Source organism: Nicotiana tabacum, chromosome 7 (genome assembly GCF_000715075.1).
Source record: "Nicotiana tabacum cultivar K326 chromosome 7, ASM71507v2, whole genome shotgun sequence".
NCBI lineage: Eukaryota > Viridiplantae > Streptophyta > Magnoliopsida > Solanales > Solanaceae > Nicotiana > Nicotiana tabacum.
The window spans coordinates 178193790-178213057 of NC_134086.1; the positions used below are offsets into that span (position 1 = coordinate 178193790).

General features: G+C 36.2%; 1 protein-coding gene across 4 annotated transcripts; it reads left to right on the forward strand.

Annotated features, from left to right (window-relative positions):
- The first annotated feature begins 411 nt into the window (after positions 1 to 411).
- On the forward strand, positions 412 to 3688 carry LOC107785818 (rac-like GTP-binding protein 5). Of its 4 annotated transcripts, none has more exons than XM_075218205.1 (5): positions 412 to 617; positions 765 to 975; positions 1757 to 1844; positions 1939 to 2048; positions 2404 to 3688. In XM_075218205.1, exons 2-5 carry the CDS (start codon positions 877 to 879, stop codon positions 2482 to 2484), a joined length of 378 nt encoding a protein of 125 aa, XP_075074306.1. In that variant the 5' UTR covers positions 412 to 617; positions 765 to 876; the 3' UTR covers positions 2485 to 3688. The 4 variants fall into 4 exon arrangements, with proteins under 4 accessions (XP_075074306.1, XP_075074305.1, XP_075074308.1 ...); XM_075218204.1 differs by having other exon boundaries at positions 413 to 617; positions 784 to 975; XM_075218207.1 differs by having other exon boundaries at positions 413 to 529; positions 784 to 975.
- Positions 3689 to 19268: the final 15580 nt, after the last annotated feature.

Genomic DNA, 19268 nt, shown 5'->3' on the forward strand with positions numbered 1-19268 from the left:
AAGTAGGAAATGAGATGAAGGAAGTCGACTAATTTCTTGGATTTGGAATTTGTTCATAGGCTTTTTCGTATCTTCTTTTACTGGTTTGTTGTGGGTTTTGGGTGTTTGGGGGTGTTTGAGCGGAGAAGAAAGGTAAAAAATAAAATAAAATTTTGATAAATTAATTTAAAAATTGGGACCCAAAAATAGCACATATTAATTAATAAATTATGTAGTATATGGCGTGTTTGACATGTCAGTGTAATTGAAATATACGTTCGGTTAGATGTGTTTACTAGTATTCATTTCATTAAATTGAGGTGTCCAAATGAAAAAATTATAAATTTGTTTATCGGGTTGAAAAATGGGCAAGTTTAGGTTTTGCCAAGATGGAATGATATAAGTGGCATCTCAAGTCGGAAATAGCTTTCTCAAAGGCTATCTTTATTTACTACAGAAAAAATTCAAAATTAAAATGCGGTCTTTTTCTGTAGCTGGTTTGAGCTTTTCTTCATTTCCATTTTCTGCTATGTCTTTCTCTGTCTTCTGGGTCTGGCTTTCTTCCTTTAACTCTCTCTGTTCATATCCATTCTTCTTTACCTCTTTAATATTAAAATCATCACTTCTGTATCATAAAGGTGAGATTTTTATTTCCTTATTTTTGTCTCTCTACATCAAGAATGTGGCTGTTGAGTTGGGTATTCTGTTATTTTCCCCATTCTATCCTCATAGGGTTTATATTAGCATTTTGGGCTTTTACTTCTATTTTAACTAACATCAAACAGCTCCTTGGTTGAAGAGTAGGTGGAGATGCATATACACACAGAAAAAACGAAGAGATTTTGGGTAAAAGAAGAAGCTAAGAAATTGTAAGAAGGGAGATTTGGGTTTTGAAGAATGAGTGCGTCTAGGTTCATAAAGTGTGTCACCGTTGGCGATGGAGCTGTGGGTAAAACTTGTCTTCTCATTTCCTATGCCAACGACACTTTTCCCACTGTAAGTACTTGTTTACCTCTCTATCTCTCTATTTGTCAGGCATTTTCTTTTGATCTTTCTATTTATCGCCCAAAAGAACAAATTAAGCTAGTTATTCTCAGTAAAACGACCTTTTTTCTTGATTCATGACTTGCTTAATCAATTTGGCACCCGGTCTAAGAGTGGGTTGTTTTACGTTTACTTCCAATTACCACAAAACATGGATCTTTTGGCTATTTTTAAGGGAAAGAAAACTGATTTTCTACCATTATAGACTAGAGTTTTATGTTTTTTTTTTGGGTGGGGGTGTTTGAAAACCATGAGACATGTAGTCTAGGGAAAGGGAGCCGAAACTACATCTTGAATATTGTCTTGGTGAACTCAGCCTTAACGAGCTTCTTGTCAAGTTGGTTGACAAACCAACAAAAGGTTGTCTTCTGTTTTTGTTGTGCATCAGTGATAACTTGCTTAAAAGATACCCCTTTTCCCTTAAATGCAAAAGGATAAATACTCTTATAAACTAAAAGGTATCAGATGGATGGAGTATGAATAGAAAAAAGTAAGTATTAGAACTCTCATGGAAGATGGAATAAACATCACAAAAACCAAACTAAGATACTCGTTATAATTTAATAGCTCAGTTTCTAACTTGATACTGGTTTTTTTATCAAAGATGTCACTTGTTAGAGTGAAAGTGCTTTAAAAACTTTAATAAAAAAGTTGATTATAAGTTCTAGTTATGTTTATGTGAGTGGTGTGTGCATTGCTCATGTTTGGTGATTGTCTGCTGCATTGCAAACAGGTTTGCGTCCCAACTGTATTCGACCATTTTAGTGCAGATGTGGTTGTCGATGGGAGCACTGTCAATCTGGGGCTCTGGGATACTGCAGGTAAAATATTTCCCTACATGACATTTTCAGCTTTTTCTCTTGTCCCTCGCTCCGCGGCGCACATGTCAACTACCTCTACTTTTTGATTGAACAGGTCAGGAGGATTACAATAGATTAAGACCGTTGAGCTATCCCGAGGCAGATGTATTTATACTGGCGTTTTCTCTCATTAGCAAAGCGAGCTATGAAAATGTCTCCAAAAAGGCAAGTTTCTCTCCTGCATCCTGCCTCTAACTTTCATTTTTTTTTAATATTTTTTTTGCTGTACTTGGCCGGGAGATGAACTTGTGGGAACGTTAATGAAAGCTGTCGGTCCCATTAAGTTTTGAAGCAAGTCCATAAATAACATTGGCTTGTTTGTCTTTTACATTAGTTGTTCATACCATATGGATAGTGAAATACCTACCAACCTAGTACTTCCAGTGTTGAATATTTAGGATTTCTTAGCGAAGAATGAGTAATAGTTGCCTATCAGAAAAGTAAAATAAATAAAATGTATGGTTGGTGATATTCAACAATTACTAATACATTATTTCATCTTCCTCCTATTGAATTTCAGTGGATTCCTGAGTTGAGGCATTATGCTCCTGGAGTTCCAATTATTCTTGTTGGAACAAAGCTAGGTTCGTATCCTAATTAATCATGTTTGATTGTTAATTCAACAACTGATTGATTTATTCTTATCTAATTTCACTAGTTGGTCAGAATGATGGTGTCTTTTTGTCTGTCTTTACATTATTTTTGGTCTACTTATCTTCATTTCCTGAGCTATGATTAATCCTCTCTTTGGAAATTTTGCCTTTTAAATTTGGCCGAGCCATGAAATTTCAGACTACCCTTGAAGAGAGTTTATTTTTGTGCTGGGTCATGAATCACTGTGTCAAAAGTTTTGCAGAGCTGTTTTTTGGGGAAAAAAGGAGCTCTGTAGGAAGTTCCAGGTCACATAAGTTCCTTATTTGGCAAGTCAAATGCAATTGTGATATTGCTGCTATTCCCTAGAATTGTGGTTGGGGTCATAAAAGATGGAACGTATGATGCCTTTCATCGTCGGTTGTATATATTTGTCTTTATGGCATGAGTAGTTAGCATGTGCATGCTCTCACTGCACCTTGTTTTCTCCTTCTTGAGAGGTTGAGCCTATTAAGCGTCGATACTGCAGCTACTTTTGGTAACGCACCGGTCTGGAAAGCATGATAATGTGATTTTTTATCGACCATTTAGCTGGAGCAGTTCTTATGAATGAAAACATTTCAGGAGTTATAGGCAGTTTATTCATGTACCGAAACAGATAGCTGATGTGATAAATGCTGCTGTTTAGTGGCTGAACCACCACCAACATAGCCAGTATATTCCCACAACTGGGGTTTTGGGAGGGTAGTTTGTACGCAGACCTTACCCCTACCTTGTGTAAGCAGAGAGGTTGCTTCCGATAGTCCAGGTAAGCACAGTATCAGCCATAAATATCTGCTGAATCATGATACTAAATCATTTCATTCAGTAGAGTGCTGAATGAACATGAACATGTTGGATGCAAATACATTGGTTGAAATTCAGATGCCTTTTAACTGGATTAACCCTGAAGAACTATTTATGGTGTCAATAGATGAAAAAATGTGAATCATATATGGCTAGGCAGAGAGGATATTGTGATTCGTGGAAACTTCTACACCTTTTGGATCCCAGATAATCACTTTTTCAGTAACTTAGGTTGTTATGTTGTTAAATTGCTGGAGAAGTGTGACCTGTTGCATACTCAGATTTGAGATAGACGAGAAAGAAATATTTGTTCAAAGTTTTGTTTCTCATTTAAAGAATGCAGGGTGCGCAATTGTTTTATAGTTTTGAATTGCGTGGCCTTGTATGTCGCTTGCGCCGGTCACTTTATGGTCTAAAGCAGTCTCCTCGAGCCTGGTTTGGTAAGTTAAGCACAATTATCCAGGAATTTGGCATGATTCGGAGTGAAGCTGATCACTCTGTATTCTATCGGCATTCTGCTTCGAGTTTCTGTATTTATCTGGTGGTTTATGTTAACGTAGCAAACCGAGAGCATAGTAATACCTACGTCCCTAGAATGATTCGATGGGATGAGATATTATCCAAAGATGAATGACGTTTTGAAGTCATAACTCAACCTAAATATGAACAAGAAAGTTCACACATCGAACAAGTAATTCAACACCCAACAGGTGCAGTAGACTTAATTTTTTTTAGATCTAACTCAATAAGCGAAGCTTCTTCCAGTAAAAGAATGTCCTTCAGTGGACCTTCTTCTTCTAAACCCCTGGAGGAAAAGTATAAAAGCAACATAAGCGATAAAAGCGATGAAGAATTAATCGAAGAACTTGATAGAAAAATAAAAGGAGTAGATTTTAATAAAACTGTTCCTAAAGTAATCTATCAAAAGGGTCCTTTTATTCACAAAAGTTCATCCGCACAAACAATAGATAGACTTCGAACTCTTAAAGAAGAAAATAACTTCAAAATAGATTGGAAAAGTCTAAATGCTCAGTGGGAACACCCTGATAACAATATTAAAAGAAAATGGTATGTAAATGCCTATTCTTTAGATCAAAGAAAGTCTTTCAGATATAAATGGATTAAAGATCTAAAAAGACTTAAATGTGATATAGAATTCTTTAGATGGTTCAAATTAACTGGGCAGATTCCAAATCAAAAGGAATCTTTACAAATGATTATTAACAAATGGTATACTAAAAATAAAGGTACAATAGAAGCCACTATTCCACCTTTAGATGAAATAGTAATACCAGTTCAGAATGAGGTCATAACGGCTTCCCCCTTCAAAAGAGAAAGCATTCACCTCGATAAAGAACCAATAAACAAAGACTTGAATAAAATAATTGTTCAAAATAACTACACAAACAATCTTTTACATGTTGTAGCCAATCAATTAAAAGACACTAACAAATTAGGAATCCCAACAAAATCAACAGTAGCACCTACTATAGAAACACATCCTACTATCAAATCCCTGAATTTTCAAAAGAAAAGTTCCCGCAATTAAAAGATAAATTTGATTTTACAAATGAACTTCTAGAAAAAATAGAAGAACAACTTAAAACGAAACTGAGTGTATCAAAAATCCATACATAACAAGCTAGTAGTAGTGGAGACAAAAACTATAGAAATACATAAATTACAAAAACAATTAACTTCATTAAATAAAACGTATGAAACTATACTAAAGGATGAAACCATCCCTGACAGAGAAGCAAAGTTAATAATAATAGAGAAAGCTTCTAACGAATGCTCAGACTTTATTAATAAGATAAAACCTCTAGTTACATTAAAAACCATCTCTGCTAATACTCCTGAAGTAAGTAGAATAATGGGAAATCCTCGACATCCTAATAAGAAAACTTATTATGGAAGACCAATGTTCCCAGATGTTCAATTTGAAGAAGACGTCTATCTATCTTACTCCAGTCATGACGGAACTGGAATTACCGAATGGAATATTGATGGCCTAGCCGAAGGCCAAATTTACAAAAAACTCCACGAAATAGGAATTGCGGTAACAGCCTACAAAATAAAAATGCGTCAGATAAACACACTGCAACCTTAGTAGTATCAGGTTTTACTGGTACATTAAAAAATTGGTGGGATAATTATCTTTCCGAAGAAAACAGAAATCAAATTCTTAATGCTACGACCATAACAACTGTAGTAAAAACTGAAAATAATACTCAGACAACCGAACAAGTAGCTAAAGAAGATGCTACAACAACTTTAATTTATTGTATAACGAAACATTTTATTGGAGAACCAAAACTATTCCACTATAGAAGTCTTGAACTTTTTAATAATATTAGCTGCCCAAAATTAACAGATTTTAGGTGGTATAGGTATAAAGATATGTTCATAGAAAAGGTAATGATCAGAGAAGACTATAATAAACCTTTCTGGAAAGAAAGATTCATTAGTGGATTACCCAGACTATTTGCCGAAAAGGTAAGAAATAAAATTAAAGATAGATTTAATGGTTCAATTCCATATGATAATCTAACATATGGAGATTTAATAAGCTTTATTAATGTTACAGGTTTAGACCTATGTACAGACCTAAAACTAAAAAGCCTTATTAAAAAAAGCATACTACAATCCAAAGCTGAACTTGGTAGTTTTTGCCAAGACTTCGGTTACAAAACAATTGCAGCTCCTTCAAAAAGAGTATCAAAGAAAAACAAACATAAAATTTCTGATAAACCTATAAGACGCCATAAGCGTAAAGAAAAGAAAGAAGGTGAAACTTCTAAAAAGAAAAGGTTTAAAAGAAAGAAAAATTATGGTGATAAATGATGGTCATGTGGAAAAACAGGGCATAGAGCCAGTGACTGTAACGTCACGAAAAAGAAAAAGAATAAAGTTAATTCTTTAGAAATTGATGAAAATACTAAAGAAAAACTTTACGCTATTCTAGAAGATAATGATTACAGTTCATCGTCTTCATCATCTTCATCCATTGTTAGTTATTCGGATAGTGACAATGAACTAATCAATGTCGCGTATGATTCAGACAGTAGCAGCTCAATAGAAAACAACTGTAACTGTACTGGCGCAGTTTGCGTGTGTAGTCAAAACTCACTTAGGGTAATTTCGGAAGACTCCAAGGAAGTCTTATTCGACATCATCAAACACATTGATGACGATGACTTAAAGAAAAAATATCTAATTGAATTAAAAAATATTATGGTTAAACAGAAGGGAAATCGACCACACATAGAACCTTTTGATATGAAGAAAGTAATGGATAGATTTTTTGTTAAAACAGAAGAACCCACTACCATCCAACATCTTCAGACTTAACTTAAATCAGTGAAAGAAGAATTAAAAGATATTAAGCTTAGACTTAATAAAATCGAAATGGAAAATATTACTGATAAAATATTATCCCAAGCAAATAAAGGAAAAACTATTAATCAAGAATTCTTCAAAGAAGAAAATGATGGTAACGATTGCGAAGAAGATGGCAACGCTTCAAAATTAAACGATAATGATTCAATTATAGAAGAATCAAGAGACGACTCATCAGCCTTAGTTAAACTCACTAAAGTAAAGGCTAAAAGTTATCATCTCCCCATAACTTTAAAAGTGCAAGATATGACCTTTAATAAATTAGCATTATTAGATTCAGGTGCAGATAAGAACTGCATAATGGAAGGAATAATACCTCTAAAATATTTAGAAAAGAGTATGCAAAAATTATACTCCGCCACAGGAGAACTATTGAAAATAAATTACAAATTATCTAAAGCACATATCTGTAATGATGGAATATGCTTTATTAATGATTTTGTAATAACAAGGGATATAAATGAAGAAATAATTTTGGGAATTCCTTTCCTGACTCAAATAAAGCCACATTACGACGATTTAAGTGCACTCTGCACTAATGTATTAGAAAAAGAAATACGATTTCCTTACCTAAATCCAATCTCTAAAGAGGAAAGTGATTACATTAAATCACAAACAATTTTTAAAATAAACTTATTATCTCAACAGGTTAATTACTTAAAAAATAATATAAAAGTTCACAAAATTGAACAAACTTTAAAAAACCCGGAAGTAGGAGATAAGATTAAACTGTTTCAGCAAAAACTCGAACTAGAAGTTTGTTCCGATTTACCTACAGCCTTTTGGGAACGAAAAAGGCACATAGTCCACCTACCTTACATAAAGAAATTTAATGAACAAAACATACCTACTAAGGCAAGACCTATTCAAATGAATCATGACTTAATAGAAGTCTGTAAAAAGGAAATAAGTGATCTTCTCCAGAAGAAAATAATTAGGCCTTCTAAATCACTTTGGAGCTGTGCAGCCTTCTACGTTAACAATAATGCAGAAAAGGAAAGAGGAGCCCCTAGGTTAGTAATTAACTATAAACCTTTAAATAAAGTATTACAATGGATTAGGTACCCGATACCTAATAAAAGAGATTTATTAAAAAGAACTTATAAGGCTAATATTTATAGCAAATTTGATATGAAATCAGGTTTCTGACTAATTCAATAAAACTGCCTTCAATGTCCCCTTTGGACAATATGAATGGAACGTAGGCCTTTTGGGTTAAAAAATGCCCCATCTGAATTTCAGAATGTAATGAATAATATATTCAACCCCTATAGTAACATGTCAATAGTTTACATTGATGACGTATTAATATTTTCAGAAGATATAGATTCCCACTTTAAACATCTCAATACTTTCTTTAAAATAGTAAAACACAACGGACTAGTAGTCAGTGCTAAGAAGATAAAGTTGTTTCAAACAACCATTAGATTTTTAGGACATGACCTATATCAAGGAACTTACAGACCAATTTGTAGAGCCATTGAATTTTCGTCCTAATTTCCCGATGAAATCATAGACAAAACACAACTTCAAAGATTCTTAGGAAGCCTCAACTACGTAGCAGACTTTATCCCTAATATTAGGAAAATCTGTGAACCCCTTTATAAACGTCTCAGGAAGAAATAGGAATTGGAACTGGAATTCCAAATCCTGAAGCGTTCATGTTAGTCGAAACTGACGCTTCTAATGAAGGGTACGGTGGTATTCTTAAACAACGAATTTCGTCATAGTCTCCAGAATAGTTAGTTCATTTCACTTCCGGTATCTGGAATCCGGCTCAAAAGAATTATAGTACAGTCAAAAAAGAGATTTTGTCTATAGTACTATGTATTACAAAATTTCAAGATGATTTAATAAATAAAGAATTTATATTAAGAGTTGATTGTAAATCAGCTAAAGAAATTTTGCAAAAGGATGTGTCAAATCTTATTTCTAAACAGATTTTTGCCAGATGGCAAGCTTTATTATCTAGCTTCGACTTTGAAATCGAATTTATAAAAGGAGAAAATAACTCTTTGCCCGATTTTCTAACTAGAGAATTTTTACAGGGTAAAAATGAGACCAGACCAGAAGGGTCCGTTCAGGGCCTCTCCTAAAAGAGAGAATAGGTATTCTGCTCTTGCAGAATTCCCATTATTACCACCCGTAAGATCACCCCTAAATATAATGGTTACCCCTCCGAGAGTACCCACTACAAATAAAACCACTGCCATGACAGTACTCGGGACTATTCCCAAAAGAGATGGTCCATTTCAGCAGGTTTCCTCAAAAGCCTCCACCAGCCAAGCAGGTAAGATACTGACAAGTGTCGACTATGCAATGAAGGTTCCTGAAACCTTCGCCCAAGCAGTCAATCCTAACACACCAACAAAAGCGGAAGACAAAAGACCAGTTTGCTCAGAAAGGGAAACTTTTGAGTTAATCTCTAAAGAACCAGTTAAAGTTTTAGCCCTAGACTAAGGCTACGAAAACTTTGACCCCTGTTACACAGACAGGAATTATGTTGACACTAGTGACCCCCTAAAGACAAGAAAGTATTATGAATTAATCCTAACAGATACAAAATCTGTTACACTTGAACATACCCTCTACGACGAAAGGACCCTATCAGAATTTAAATTCACCATTAACAAAGTATTAAGTCCATTTGAATGGACCATGGATCACTTACATACCCCAATAGTATTATCAGTCCAATATAGGCCTCAAACCTATAATTTTAAAGATTATATGGATGCATGGTTTAATTTCCTCTATTTACGACCAAAAACCCACACCTGGTTTGTAAAGTATAGTGAACAAGCCCAGAAGTCCATACTACCCATATGGTTCTACGACGGTTGGAAAATGTTTGGAGGATCGGAGCAAACAATGACTCGAAGCTTCCATATGCATTATAAAAGGTTCCAAATAGAAAATGAAATCACTTCTCTTCCTGAACATATAAGGTTATGCAAATACTACTTTGCAAAGAGAATATCTTTTATTATTAATTGGTCATTTGACATTGAGCAAATTGAGAAAATCAGATACTTAGTTAAAACACCAAAGATCAAAGGATTGATTCTAGAGGTTAAAGAACCAAAGAAATCTCGACCAATCAGAACAGAGTCCAAAGCAGGATCAGGTAACTCTCAACATGAGTTGAAGAAAAGACTGTTTGGAATGTTAGCAAATATCGAGTCAGCAGATCCAAATCAAATACAAGCAATGCTAGAAGCAGTCTCAAGTTCGTCATCTGCAGAAAGCAGAAAGAATGGAGATATGGAAGAATTAGACGGAATAGCCCAGTCTAATAGATAAACAGTTCTGCAGCGACATTTGCCTTTTCGGAACAGGAGACAGTGACGCCTGCTCTTTCAGAAAAGGAGACAACGACACTTAACCTTTCAAAAAAGCAAGAGTCATTGACAACGACACTTGACCTTTCAAAAAAGCAAGAGTCATCGACAACGATACTTGACCTTTCTGGAAAACAGGAGTCGTTAACTAAATCTTTCGAAGTCTATATAAGACTTCCAAATGTAATAGAAGCGGCAGACCGAAAATCGCCCTTCTCTTTTCTTATATGTTTTCCCTTCCCTCTCTGTAAAATTTTCTTGTACCGTAGTTTCTTATGTTCTAAATAAAAGTAAGTTTCTTAAAACTTGTCTTTATTTACTTTAATTTCCGCATATTTTTATTATCTGTACTTTTGATCCTTCAAACTGGTATCAGAGCCACGTTTCATGTTAATTAAATCCATGAGAGGCTAAACTCTCAATTGTCTTTAAGGTTCATTGAAATATTATTATCTGTTTCATGCTCTCTCTATAATCCTGTTATCTAGTGTGAAGTTCATAGTGTGAGGGTCTCTGAGAGAGAGTTAGTTGAACCCTATTAGCTGACGTCAGTTGCCGTCGTCGTTATAGGCCAGGAGAGCCGCTGTTAGACAGGACACAAGGAACACGTTCAACCCCCAAGAAAACTTAGAACTAAGATAACTTAAAAACAGGATAATAGAGAAACGAAGAAGTTAAACAGTAAACGATATACTATTAGAACAGTAGAAAACTATTAAGAGAATTAGCACTGAAATAAGATAACATAGAGAGTAGATAGAGAAACCTTAAAGACAAGATACCTCTCCCTGAAACTTGTAAAAATCTTTAAAACCTATTTATAAATGAAACATAAAACTTTTCATAAAATCGGATTTTATAACATTCAGAAATGGAGATCACTTAAACATCTCCGAAACACAAAAAGGAAAATAGATTGTGTTGAACACAACATTAGAGTCTGCAAAAATATAATCAGATATATTAATCTGCGTTATAAAGCTTTATTAACTATAGAAAGAGAAATTGAATTTTATAAAGAAAATCTTGAGAGTTATCAACACAGAAAAAGAATAATTCAAAAAAATATAAAACAATGAATATCTGTATCAACAGGTATACATCTCAATATTAAAATGAATAATTCCGAGAATAATAAAATTCTTAATAGTGCTAATATTTCGGCAGTAACGAATATTGCCAAAATAGAAAATGATTTACAAAATTGGAGTATTTCTAGAGAATCCTTTGGCACTATATATCATACAGGCAAGTTGATTTTATTAAGAGTTATAATATAAAAACTTGTGAATCAACGATCGTTATTAATAACTCAATCGAAACAATTAAGTTATTAGCAGCACATGACATACAACAATATAGGAAAAAATATAATTTCCTACATATTGGACTAGTACAAGTAGCTGTCAAACCTTTATACAGATTAGGTTTAGACACACCCCTTTGTCTCTTGTTAAGAGATGACAGATTATTAAATTTTGACGATTCATTATTAGGAGTCCTACAAAGTAACCTAGCTCAAGGCCCGGTCTACTTTAACTGTTATCCAAATTATTCGGTTGACATAAATGACCAGAATATTTTAGATACTTTGACTCTTAATATTAAAACAAAAAATATGAATAGTAAAATTAATACAAGAGAGATAGCTGTAATATACCGAGTATATTATAGGCTAATGAAAACCACTTTAGCTCCGAAGGCTAAAATTGAAAGTAATAAAGGAGTTACGATGCTCATGGAAGCAAACTGAGAGCATAGTAATACCTACGTCCCTAGAATGATTCGATGGGATGAGATATTATCCGAAGATGAATGGCGTTTTGAAGCCATAACTCAACCTAAATATGAACAAGAAAGTTCACACATCGAACAAGTAATTCAACACCCAACAGGTGCAGTAGACTTAAAATTTTTAAGATCTAACTCAATAAGCGAAGCTTCTTCCAGTAAAAGAATATCCTTCAGTGGACCTTCTTCTTCTAAACCCCCGGAGGAAAAGTATAAAAGCAACATAAGCGATAAAAGCGATGAAGAATTAATCGAAGAACTTGATAGAAAAATAAAAGGAGTAGATTTTAATAAAACTGCTCCTAAAGTAATCTATCAAAAGGGTCCTTTTATTCACAAAAGTTCATCCGCAAAAACAATAGATAGACTTAGAACTCTTAAAGAAGAAAATAACTTCAAAATAGATTGGAAAAGTCTAAATGCTTAGTGGGAACACCCCGATAACAACATTAAAAGAAAATGGTATGTAAATGCCTATTTTTTAGATCAAAGAAAGTCTTTCAGAAATAAATGGATTAAAGATCTAAAAAGACTTAAATGTGATATAGAATTCTTTAGGTGGTTTGAATTAACTGGGCAGATTCCAAATCAAAAGGAATCTTTACAAATGATTATTAACAAATGGTATACTAAAAATAAAGGTACAATAGAAGCCACTATTCCACATTTAGATGAAATAGTAATACCAGTTCAGAATGAGGTCATAACAGCTTCCCCCTTCAAAAGAGAAAGCATTCACTTCGATAAAGAACCAATAAACAAAGACTTGAACAAAATAATTGTTCAAAATAACTACACAAACAATCTTTTACATGTTGTAGCCAATCAATTAAAAGACACTAACAAATTAGGAATCCCAACAAAATCAACAGTAGCACCTACTATAGAAACACATCCTACTATTAAAATCCCTGAATTTTCAAAAGAAAAGTTCCCGCAATTAAAAGATAAATTTGATTTTACAAATGAACTTCTAGAAAAAATAGAAGAACAACTTAAAACGAAACTGAGTGTATCAAAAATCCATACAGAACAAGCTAGTAGTAGTGGAGACAAAACTATAGAAATACATAAATTACAAAAACAATTAACTTCATTAAATAAAACACTAACTTACTTCAGGAGTATTAGAATAATAAACACATCCTACTATCTGCAAGGTCATTGTTATTACCGACAATGATCAGGATGGTATTACTAAATTGAAGCAACATCTCTTTCAACACTTTCAGACTAAGGATCTGGGCAAACTAAAGTATTTTCTGGGTATTGAGGTCGCTCAGTCTAGCTCAGGTATTGCGATCTCACAACGCAAGTATGCCTTAGATATTCTTGAGAAGACAGGAATGACAGGTTGTAGACCTGTTGACACTCCGATGGATCCGAATTCTAATTTCTGCCAGGACAGGGGGAGCCTCTTAGCGATTCTGCAAGATATAGGCGGTTGGTTGGTAAATTAAATTACCTTACAGTGACAAGACCTGACATTTCCTTTCTTTGAGTGTTGTGTGTCAGTTTATGAATTTTCTGTGTGATAGTCATTGGGATGCAATTATTCACATTCTTCGGTATATAAAATCAGCTCCAGACAAAGGTTTATTGTTTGAGGATCGAGGCCATGAGCAGATCATTGGATACTCAGAGGCTGATTAGGCAGGATCACCTTCTGATTGACGTTCTACTTCTGGATATTGTGTCTTAGTAGGAGGAAATTTGGTATCTTGGAAGAGCAAGAAACAAAATGTGGTCGCTCGGTCTAGTGCAGAAGCAGAATATCGAGCAATGGCTATGACGACATGTGAGCTAATTTGGATCAAACAGTTGCTCAAGGAGTTGGAATTTGGTGAGATTAGTCAGATGGGACTTGTGTGTGATAATCAAGTTGCTCTTCATATTGCGTCAAATCTAGTGTTCCATGAGAGAACTAAACACATTGAGATTGACTGTCACTTTGTCAGAGAAAAGATACTCTCGGGAAATATTGCTACAAAGTTTGTGAAGTTGAATGATCAGCTTGCAGATATTTTCACCAAGTCTCTCACTGGTCCTCGTATTAACTACATATGTAACAAGCTCGGTACATATGATTTATATGTACCGGTTTGAGAGGAAGTATTAGAATAGTTATGTAACCCTAATCCCATATGTATTAGGAGTAGGATATGTTATGTATATATATAGGGCTCATTGTATCATGTTTAATATATGTGAATAATATCAATCAGATTTTTCTCCCGTGCATTCTCATAAAATATATACCACAATGGAGGGCACGAGTCAAACGACTAACAGATGCAAGATTAAAAGGACAGTCAGGGACATAAAGAACGGAATCTAGAGTGATAGAGGGTAGGGGATTCGCTTGTCCAACACCTTTTGCTTTAGTTTGAGACCCATTGGCTAAAGTAACAGTGGGAAGAGACTGTGAATACGCAATATTTGACAAAAGTGATTTATTACCAGAGATATGATCAGAAGCGGCTGAGTCCACAACCCATTGTCCAAGAGTACTAGATTGGGAAACACAAGCAAAAGAATTACCAGCAACAGAAGGATCAGTCTGAGCAACAAAGGCTACTTGTGGAGATGTCTGCTTACTTGCTCGATATTGAAGGAACTCATTATACTACCCTTCAGATAAAGAAAATTCTTGTTTACCTGTAGTCTCGGTCTGAGCAACATAAGCATTTTTGGATGGGCGACCATATAAAGAATAGCACATGTCACGAGCCAAGTTTATGACAATAAGAATACTTGGGTCTAGATCTTCCAAAACGACCTCCTCGTCTATTCTCCATAGTTTGAGATACCCGATTGTCCACTGACTGGGATATGAGGACAGATAAGTCAAGTGCCTGTGATGAGCTCACTGGGTGACTTGGTGCTGCATCAAGGCGAAGTAATCAAGAGAATAATTCATCAACTGTGGGGACAGTCGGACTAGCCAAAATCTGGTCACGTACTGAATCAAGGTCATTAGGGAGTCCAGCGAGTGTAAGAACTAGAAACATCTTCTGTCGTTGCTCTTGTTGTTTTTCAATACTAGCAGAGACTGGCATCAACGTCTCAAACTCTTCCATGATTGCTTGTACTTGTCCCAAATAAGTAGACATATCCAATTCTTGTTTCTTCAAGCTTGTGATTCGCGATATTACATCATAGAAACGAGATATATCATTAGTGTATAAATTACGAGCCTTTTCCCAAACTAAATAACATGTCTGGAATGGACGGAACAAGGGCATCAATTTGGAATCAATAGATCGCCACAAGATACTACTCCCTCCGTTTCAATTTATGTGAATCTATTTTCTTTTTAGTCCGTGCCAAAAAAGAATGACCTCTTTCCTTATTTGGAAATAATTTATCTTTACACAATGATTTATAGCCACACAAAATATATGTGCCTCATTTTACACCACAAGATCAAAAGTCTTCTCTCTTTTCTTAAACTCCGTGCCCAGTCAAATGAGTTCACATAAATTGAAACGGAGGGAGTATATAACTGAGCATCGACCTTCTCCCAAATTGTTTTGGTCTTTTCATCACCTTCGCTAACCTTTTTGTTAAATGATCTTGAACTCCTTGACCTTTACACCACAACTCGACAGACGAAGCCCAAGCTAAGTAGTTTGAACCTCCCATTAAAGGTTCTGAGGTAATCATAACACCGGAACTGTCAGAACCCAGGTTTTTAGACCCGAAAGCATCGACTCACAAAGACATCGTTGGATTATCACCAAATAACAGAAAGAATTAACTGACAACTCGCTGAAACAGATGAAGGAAACACTGTTTTTGCCGAAAAATTAATGTAGCTGCCGGAAAAAGTCAGTGTGGTCACCGGAAAAACTCAAAGTGGTCGGAATCAAACGATAAAGGTATGGATAGACTCGGAATTACTAGGCGATCCGACTTTCCGACTGTAAGATTTTCAAAAAATGGTCGGAGCTGTGTTCACGCGCCGGCGCGTAGGGCGCGTATGTTGGATCTCGCCGGGAAGTTCTGGCACGTGAGGGCGCGTGTAAGGGAGTTTTCCGGTGGGGTTTACTGGGGTTTGGTCGCCGGAGCCTGAGGAGTCTTGTGGTGGTGTTGGTTTTTTGCATACACCAACGGAAATTGATGTGATTACGGGCAGCCTTCTAAGTCGCCGGAAAATTGCACGGCGATGAGGTCTTTCTTCCCGGAAGTCGCTGGAATGATGCACAACGATAGGTTTCTCACTAATGCTCTGATACCATGTGAGAATGCATAGGAGAAAAATCTGATTGATATTATTCACGTATATTAAACATGATACAATGAGCCCTATATATATACATAACATATCCTACTCCTAATACATATGGGATTAGGGTTACATAACTATTCTAACAATGACTAACAGGTCCATAATCGAAAAAGTAATAAAGAAGATCATGGATCTCCTAGCTAATCACATTATTTTATCTCTGTATTGGAATTGTAATATATCTTCCATGAAAATATTAGGGCCGGAGACTTTTCTAAGTCCTAGCCTGGACTTTGAAATGGAAGTCCTGAATGAACTTAAAGGTATTGTCTACTGTATATGTTGAAATTCAAATGTACTGCTGTTGAATTTAAAAGTTCACAAACTATTCTAAAGCCTAAATCGTGAAGTATGTATTTTCTGGACATTACATCCAAGTACATTAAGAACTTCTTTGTCTACTGTCTACCTTTCCCGTATGATGTTTAGACACAATACCTTCAGTTTTCTGGCCTTCTCAGTTTAAACCTTTCCTTCCGCGAAGTTCAGCTTAGATGACTCCAATTCCTACTTTCTAATTGCCTCCTCTATAATTTTTCTCTTCTAATTCCATGTTCCTTAGTCTAATACTGTTGATGTTCTTCCATTAGATCTCCGAGAGATAAGCAATTCTTCCTGGACCATCCAGGTGTTGTTCCACTTACCACAGCTGAGGTACACTACTTTTTTACATGTCATGTGGTTTTAGACCACAATGTGGCCTTTTTTGTTGTGGATTAAATTTTTAAGGGGGCCTTAGCTCCTCCACCAGAACCTTACGACATGCTTCTTTTTAAGGGTGAGGAGCTGAGAAAGTCGATTGGTGCTTCCGCTTACATTGAATGTAGTGCAAAAACATAACAGGTGCTTTTCTAATTCAAAGATGACTACGTGGTTAAGTTATCAAGCTATCTAATTATGTATTTCTATTGCCAAAATTGCAGAATGTGAAGGCTGTTTTCGATGCCGCCATTAAGGTGGTTCTACAACCACCCAAACAAAAGGAGAGAAAGGGTCAAAAAGATTGCTCTATCTTGTGATTGCTGAAATAATAGACAAGCGATGGAGATGTATATTGTTATCAATGTCTTCCAAGTTCAAAGAATGCAGTGTAAGGTTCAACGTTGGTAGTGCTGACTGACTATGATAGGAAAGCATGAATCTGCCTTGTCCGTAACATTGTAGGCCAAGATGTATATTTGTGATCCGCACAAGGTTATCCCAAGTGAGACCCTCTCAACGCAGCATAGGCTTTTGGTGATGGACATTTGTATTAGGATAAGGAGGAAGAAGAGGTCAGTACAAGGACGCCCCAGGATTAGGTGGGGAGCCTTAACTAAGGATAAAGCTAAGGAGTTGGAAGGAAGGTTATCGGCAATGGGAGCTTGAAGAAGTAATGGGGACGCAAACACAATGTGGTTGACGACGGCGGACTGTATAAGAAAGGTGGCGGGAGAGGTGTTAGGGATATCTACGGGCCACAATGGTGGCCACAAAGGGGATTGGTGGTGGAATGCAGTTGTCCAAGGTAAAGTGGAAGCATAGAAGGCGGCTTACCTGCGGTTAGTATGGAGCATTGACGAGGAGGAGAAGAAAGAGAACAGTCAAAGGTATAAGGTAGCTAGGAAGAAGGCGAAGATGGCAGTGACAGAGGCTAAGACGACAGCTTTTGCTCGTCTGTATGAGGAACTAAGGAACAAAGGTGGGGAGAAGAAGTTATTCTGAATCGCTAAGGCGAGAGAGAGGACAACTCGGGATCTGGACCAAGTGAGGTGCATAAAAGATGATGACGGCAAAGTTTTGATGGGAGATGACCAGATTAAGAGGAGGTGACAGACCTACTTTCATAAACTTTTAAGTGAAGAAGGGGATCAGGATATTATACTTGGGGAATCGAGGAATGCCGACAGTCACCATGAATTAAGTAATTGTAGGGACATTGAGATTGATGAAGTCATGGAGGCAATGCGTAAGATGAGAAGGGGCAAAGCTACCGGGCCAGACGAAATTCCGGTTGAACTGTAGAGGTGTGTGGGTAGAGCAGGCTTGGAATGGCTTACTACATTGTTTAGTGTTATATTCAAGACTAATAGGATGCCTGAAGAGTGGAGGTGGATTACAATGGTCCCGTTGTATAAGAACAAAGGTGATGTCCAGAGCTGTAACAACTATAGGGGCATCAAATTACTAAGTCATACCATGAAAGTTTGGGAGAGAGTGGTAAAAATGAGAGTGCGAAGGACAGTGTCTATTTCAGATAACCAGTTCGGATTCATGCCGGGGCGATCTACCACAGAAGTTATCCAACTTATTAGGAGGATGGTGGAACAGTACAGGGATAGGAAGAAGGATCTCCACATGGTGTTTATTGATCTGGAGAAAGCGTATGATAGGGTTCCTAGGGAGGTCTTATGGAGCTGCTCAGAGGATAAAGGGGTCCCGGTTGACTATATTAGGGTGATTAAAGACATGTATGATGGAGCTAAGACTCAGGTTAGAACAGTAGGAGGCGAATCTGAACACTTTCCAGTTATTATGGGGTAGCACCAAGGGTCTGCGCTTAGCCTATTCCTATTTGCCCTGGTGATGGATGCACTGACTCATCATATTCAAGGGGAGGTGTCATGGTGCATGCTATTCGCGGATGACATTATTCTAATTGACGAGACACGAGGCGGCGTCAACGAGAGGCTACAGATTTGGAGACATGCTGTCGCACCTCCTTTTCGCAGCGCCCGCGGGGCGCGTGGGGAGTTTTCTCCAATTGAAGGACAGTCGAAACGGGATTTGTTTATTTGTTTTAGAGTCACCACCTGGGAATTTTAAGGCGTCCCAAGTCACCAATTATAATCCCTGAATCGAGGAGAATATGACTCTGTTTATTATTCTGCGAACCAGAAATCCTGAGTAAGGAATTCTGTTAATTCGGAAGAAGGTGTTAGGCATTTCCGAATTCCGTGGTTCTAGCACGGTCGATTAACTGTTTTTATTATTGGCTTAATTATCTTGATTTTATTAAATACATTGATGTTACATGTTTTTACTACCGCTTATTGATGACCCTTTTTTGAATCGAATTACGCGTACGTATATTCGTGTTAAAAAAAAATTGCGGACTTGTATCACGCGTACGTGTACACAATAACT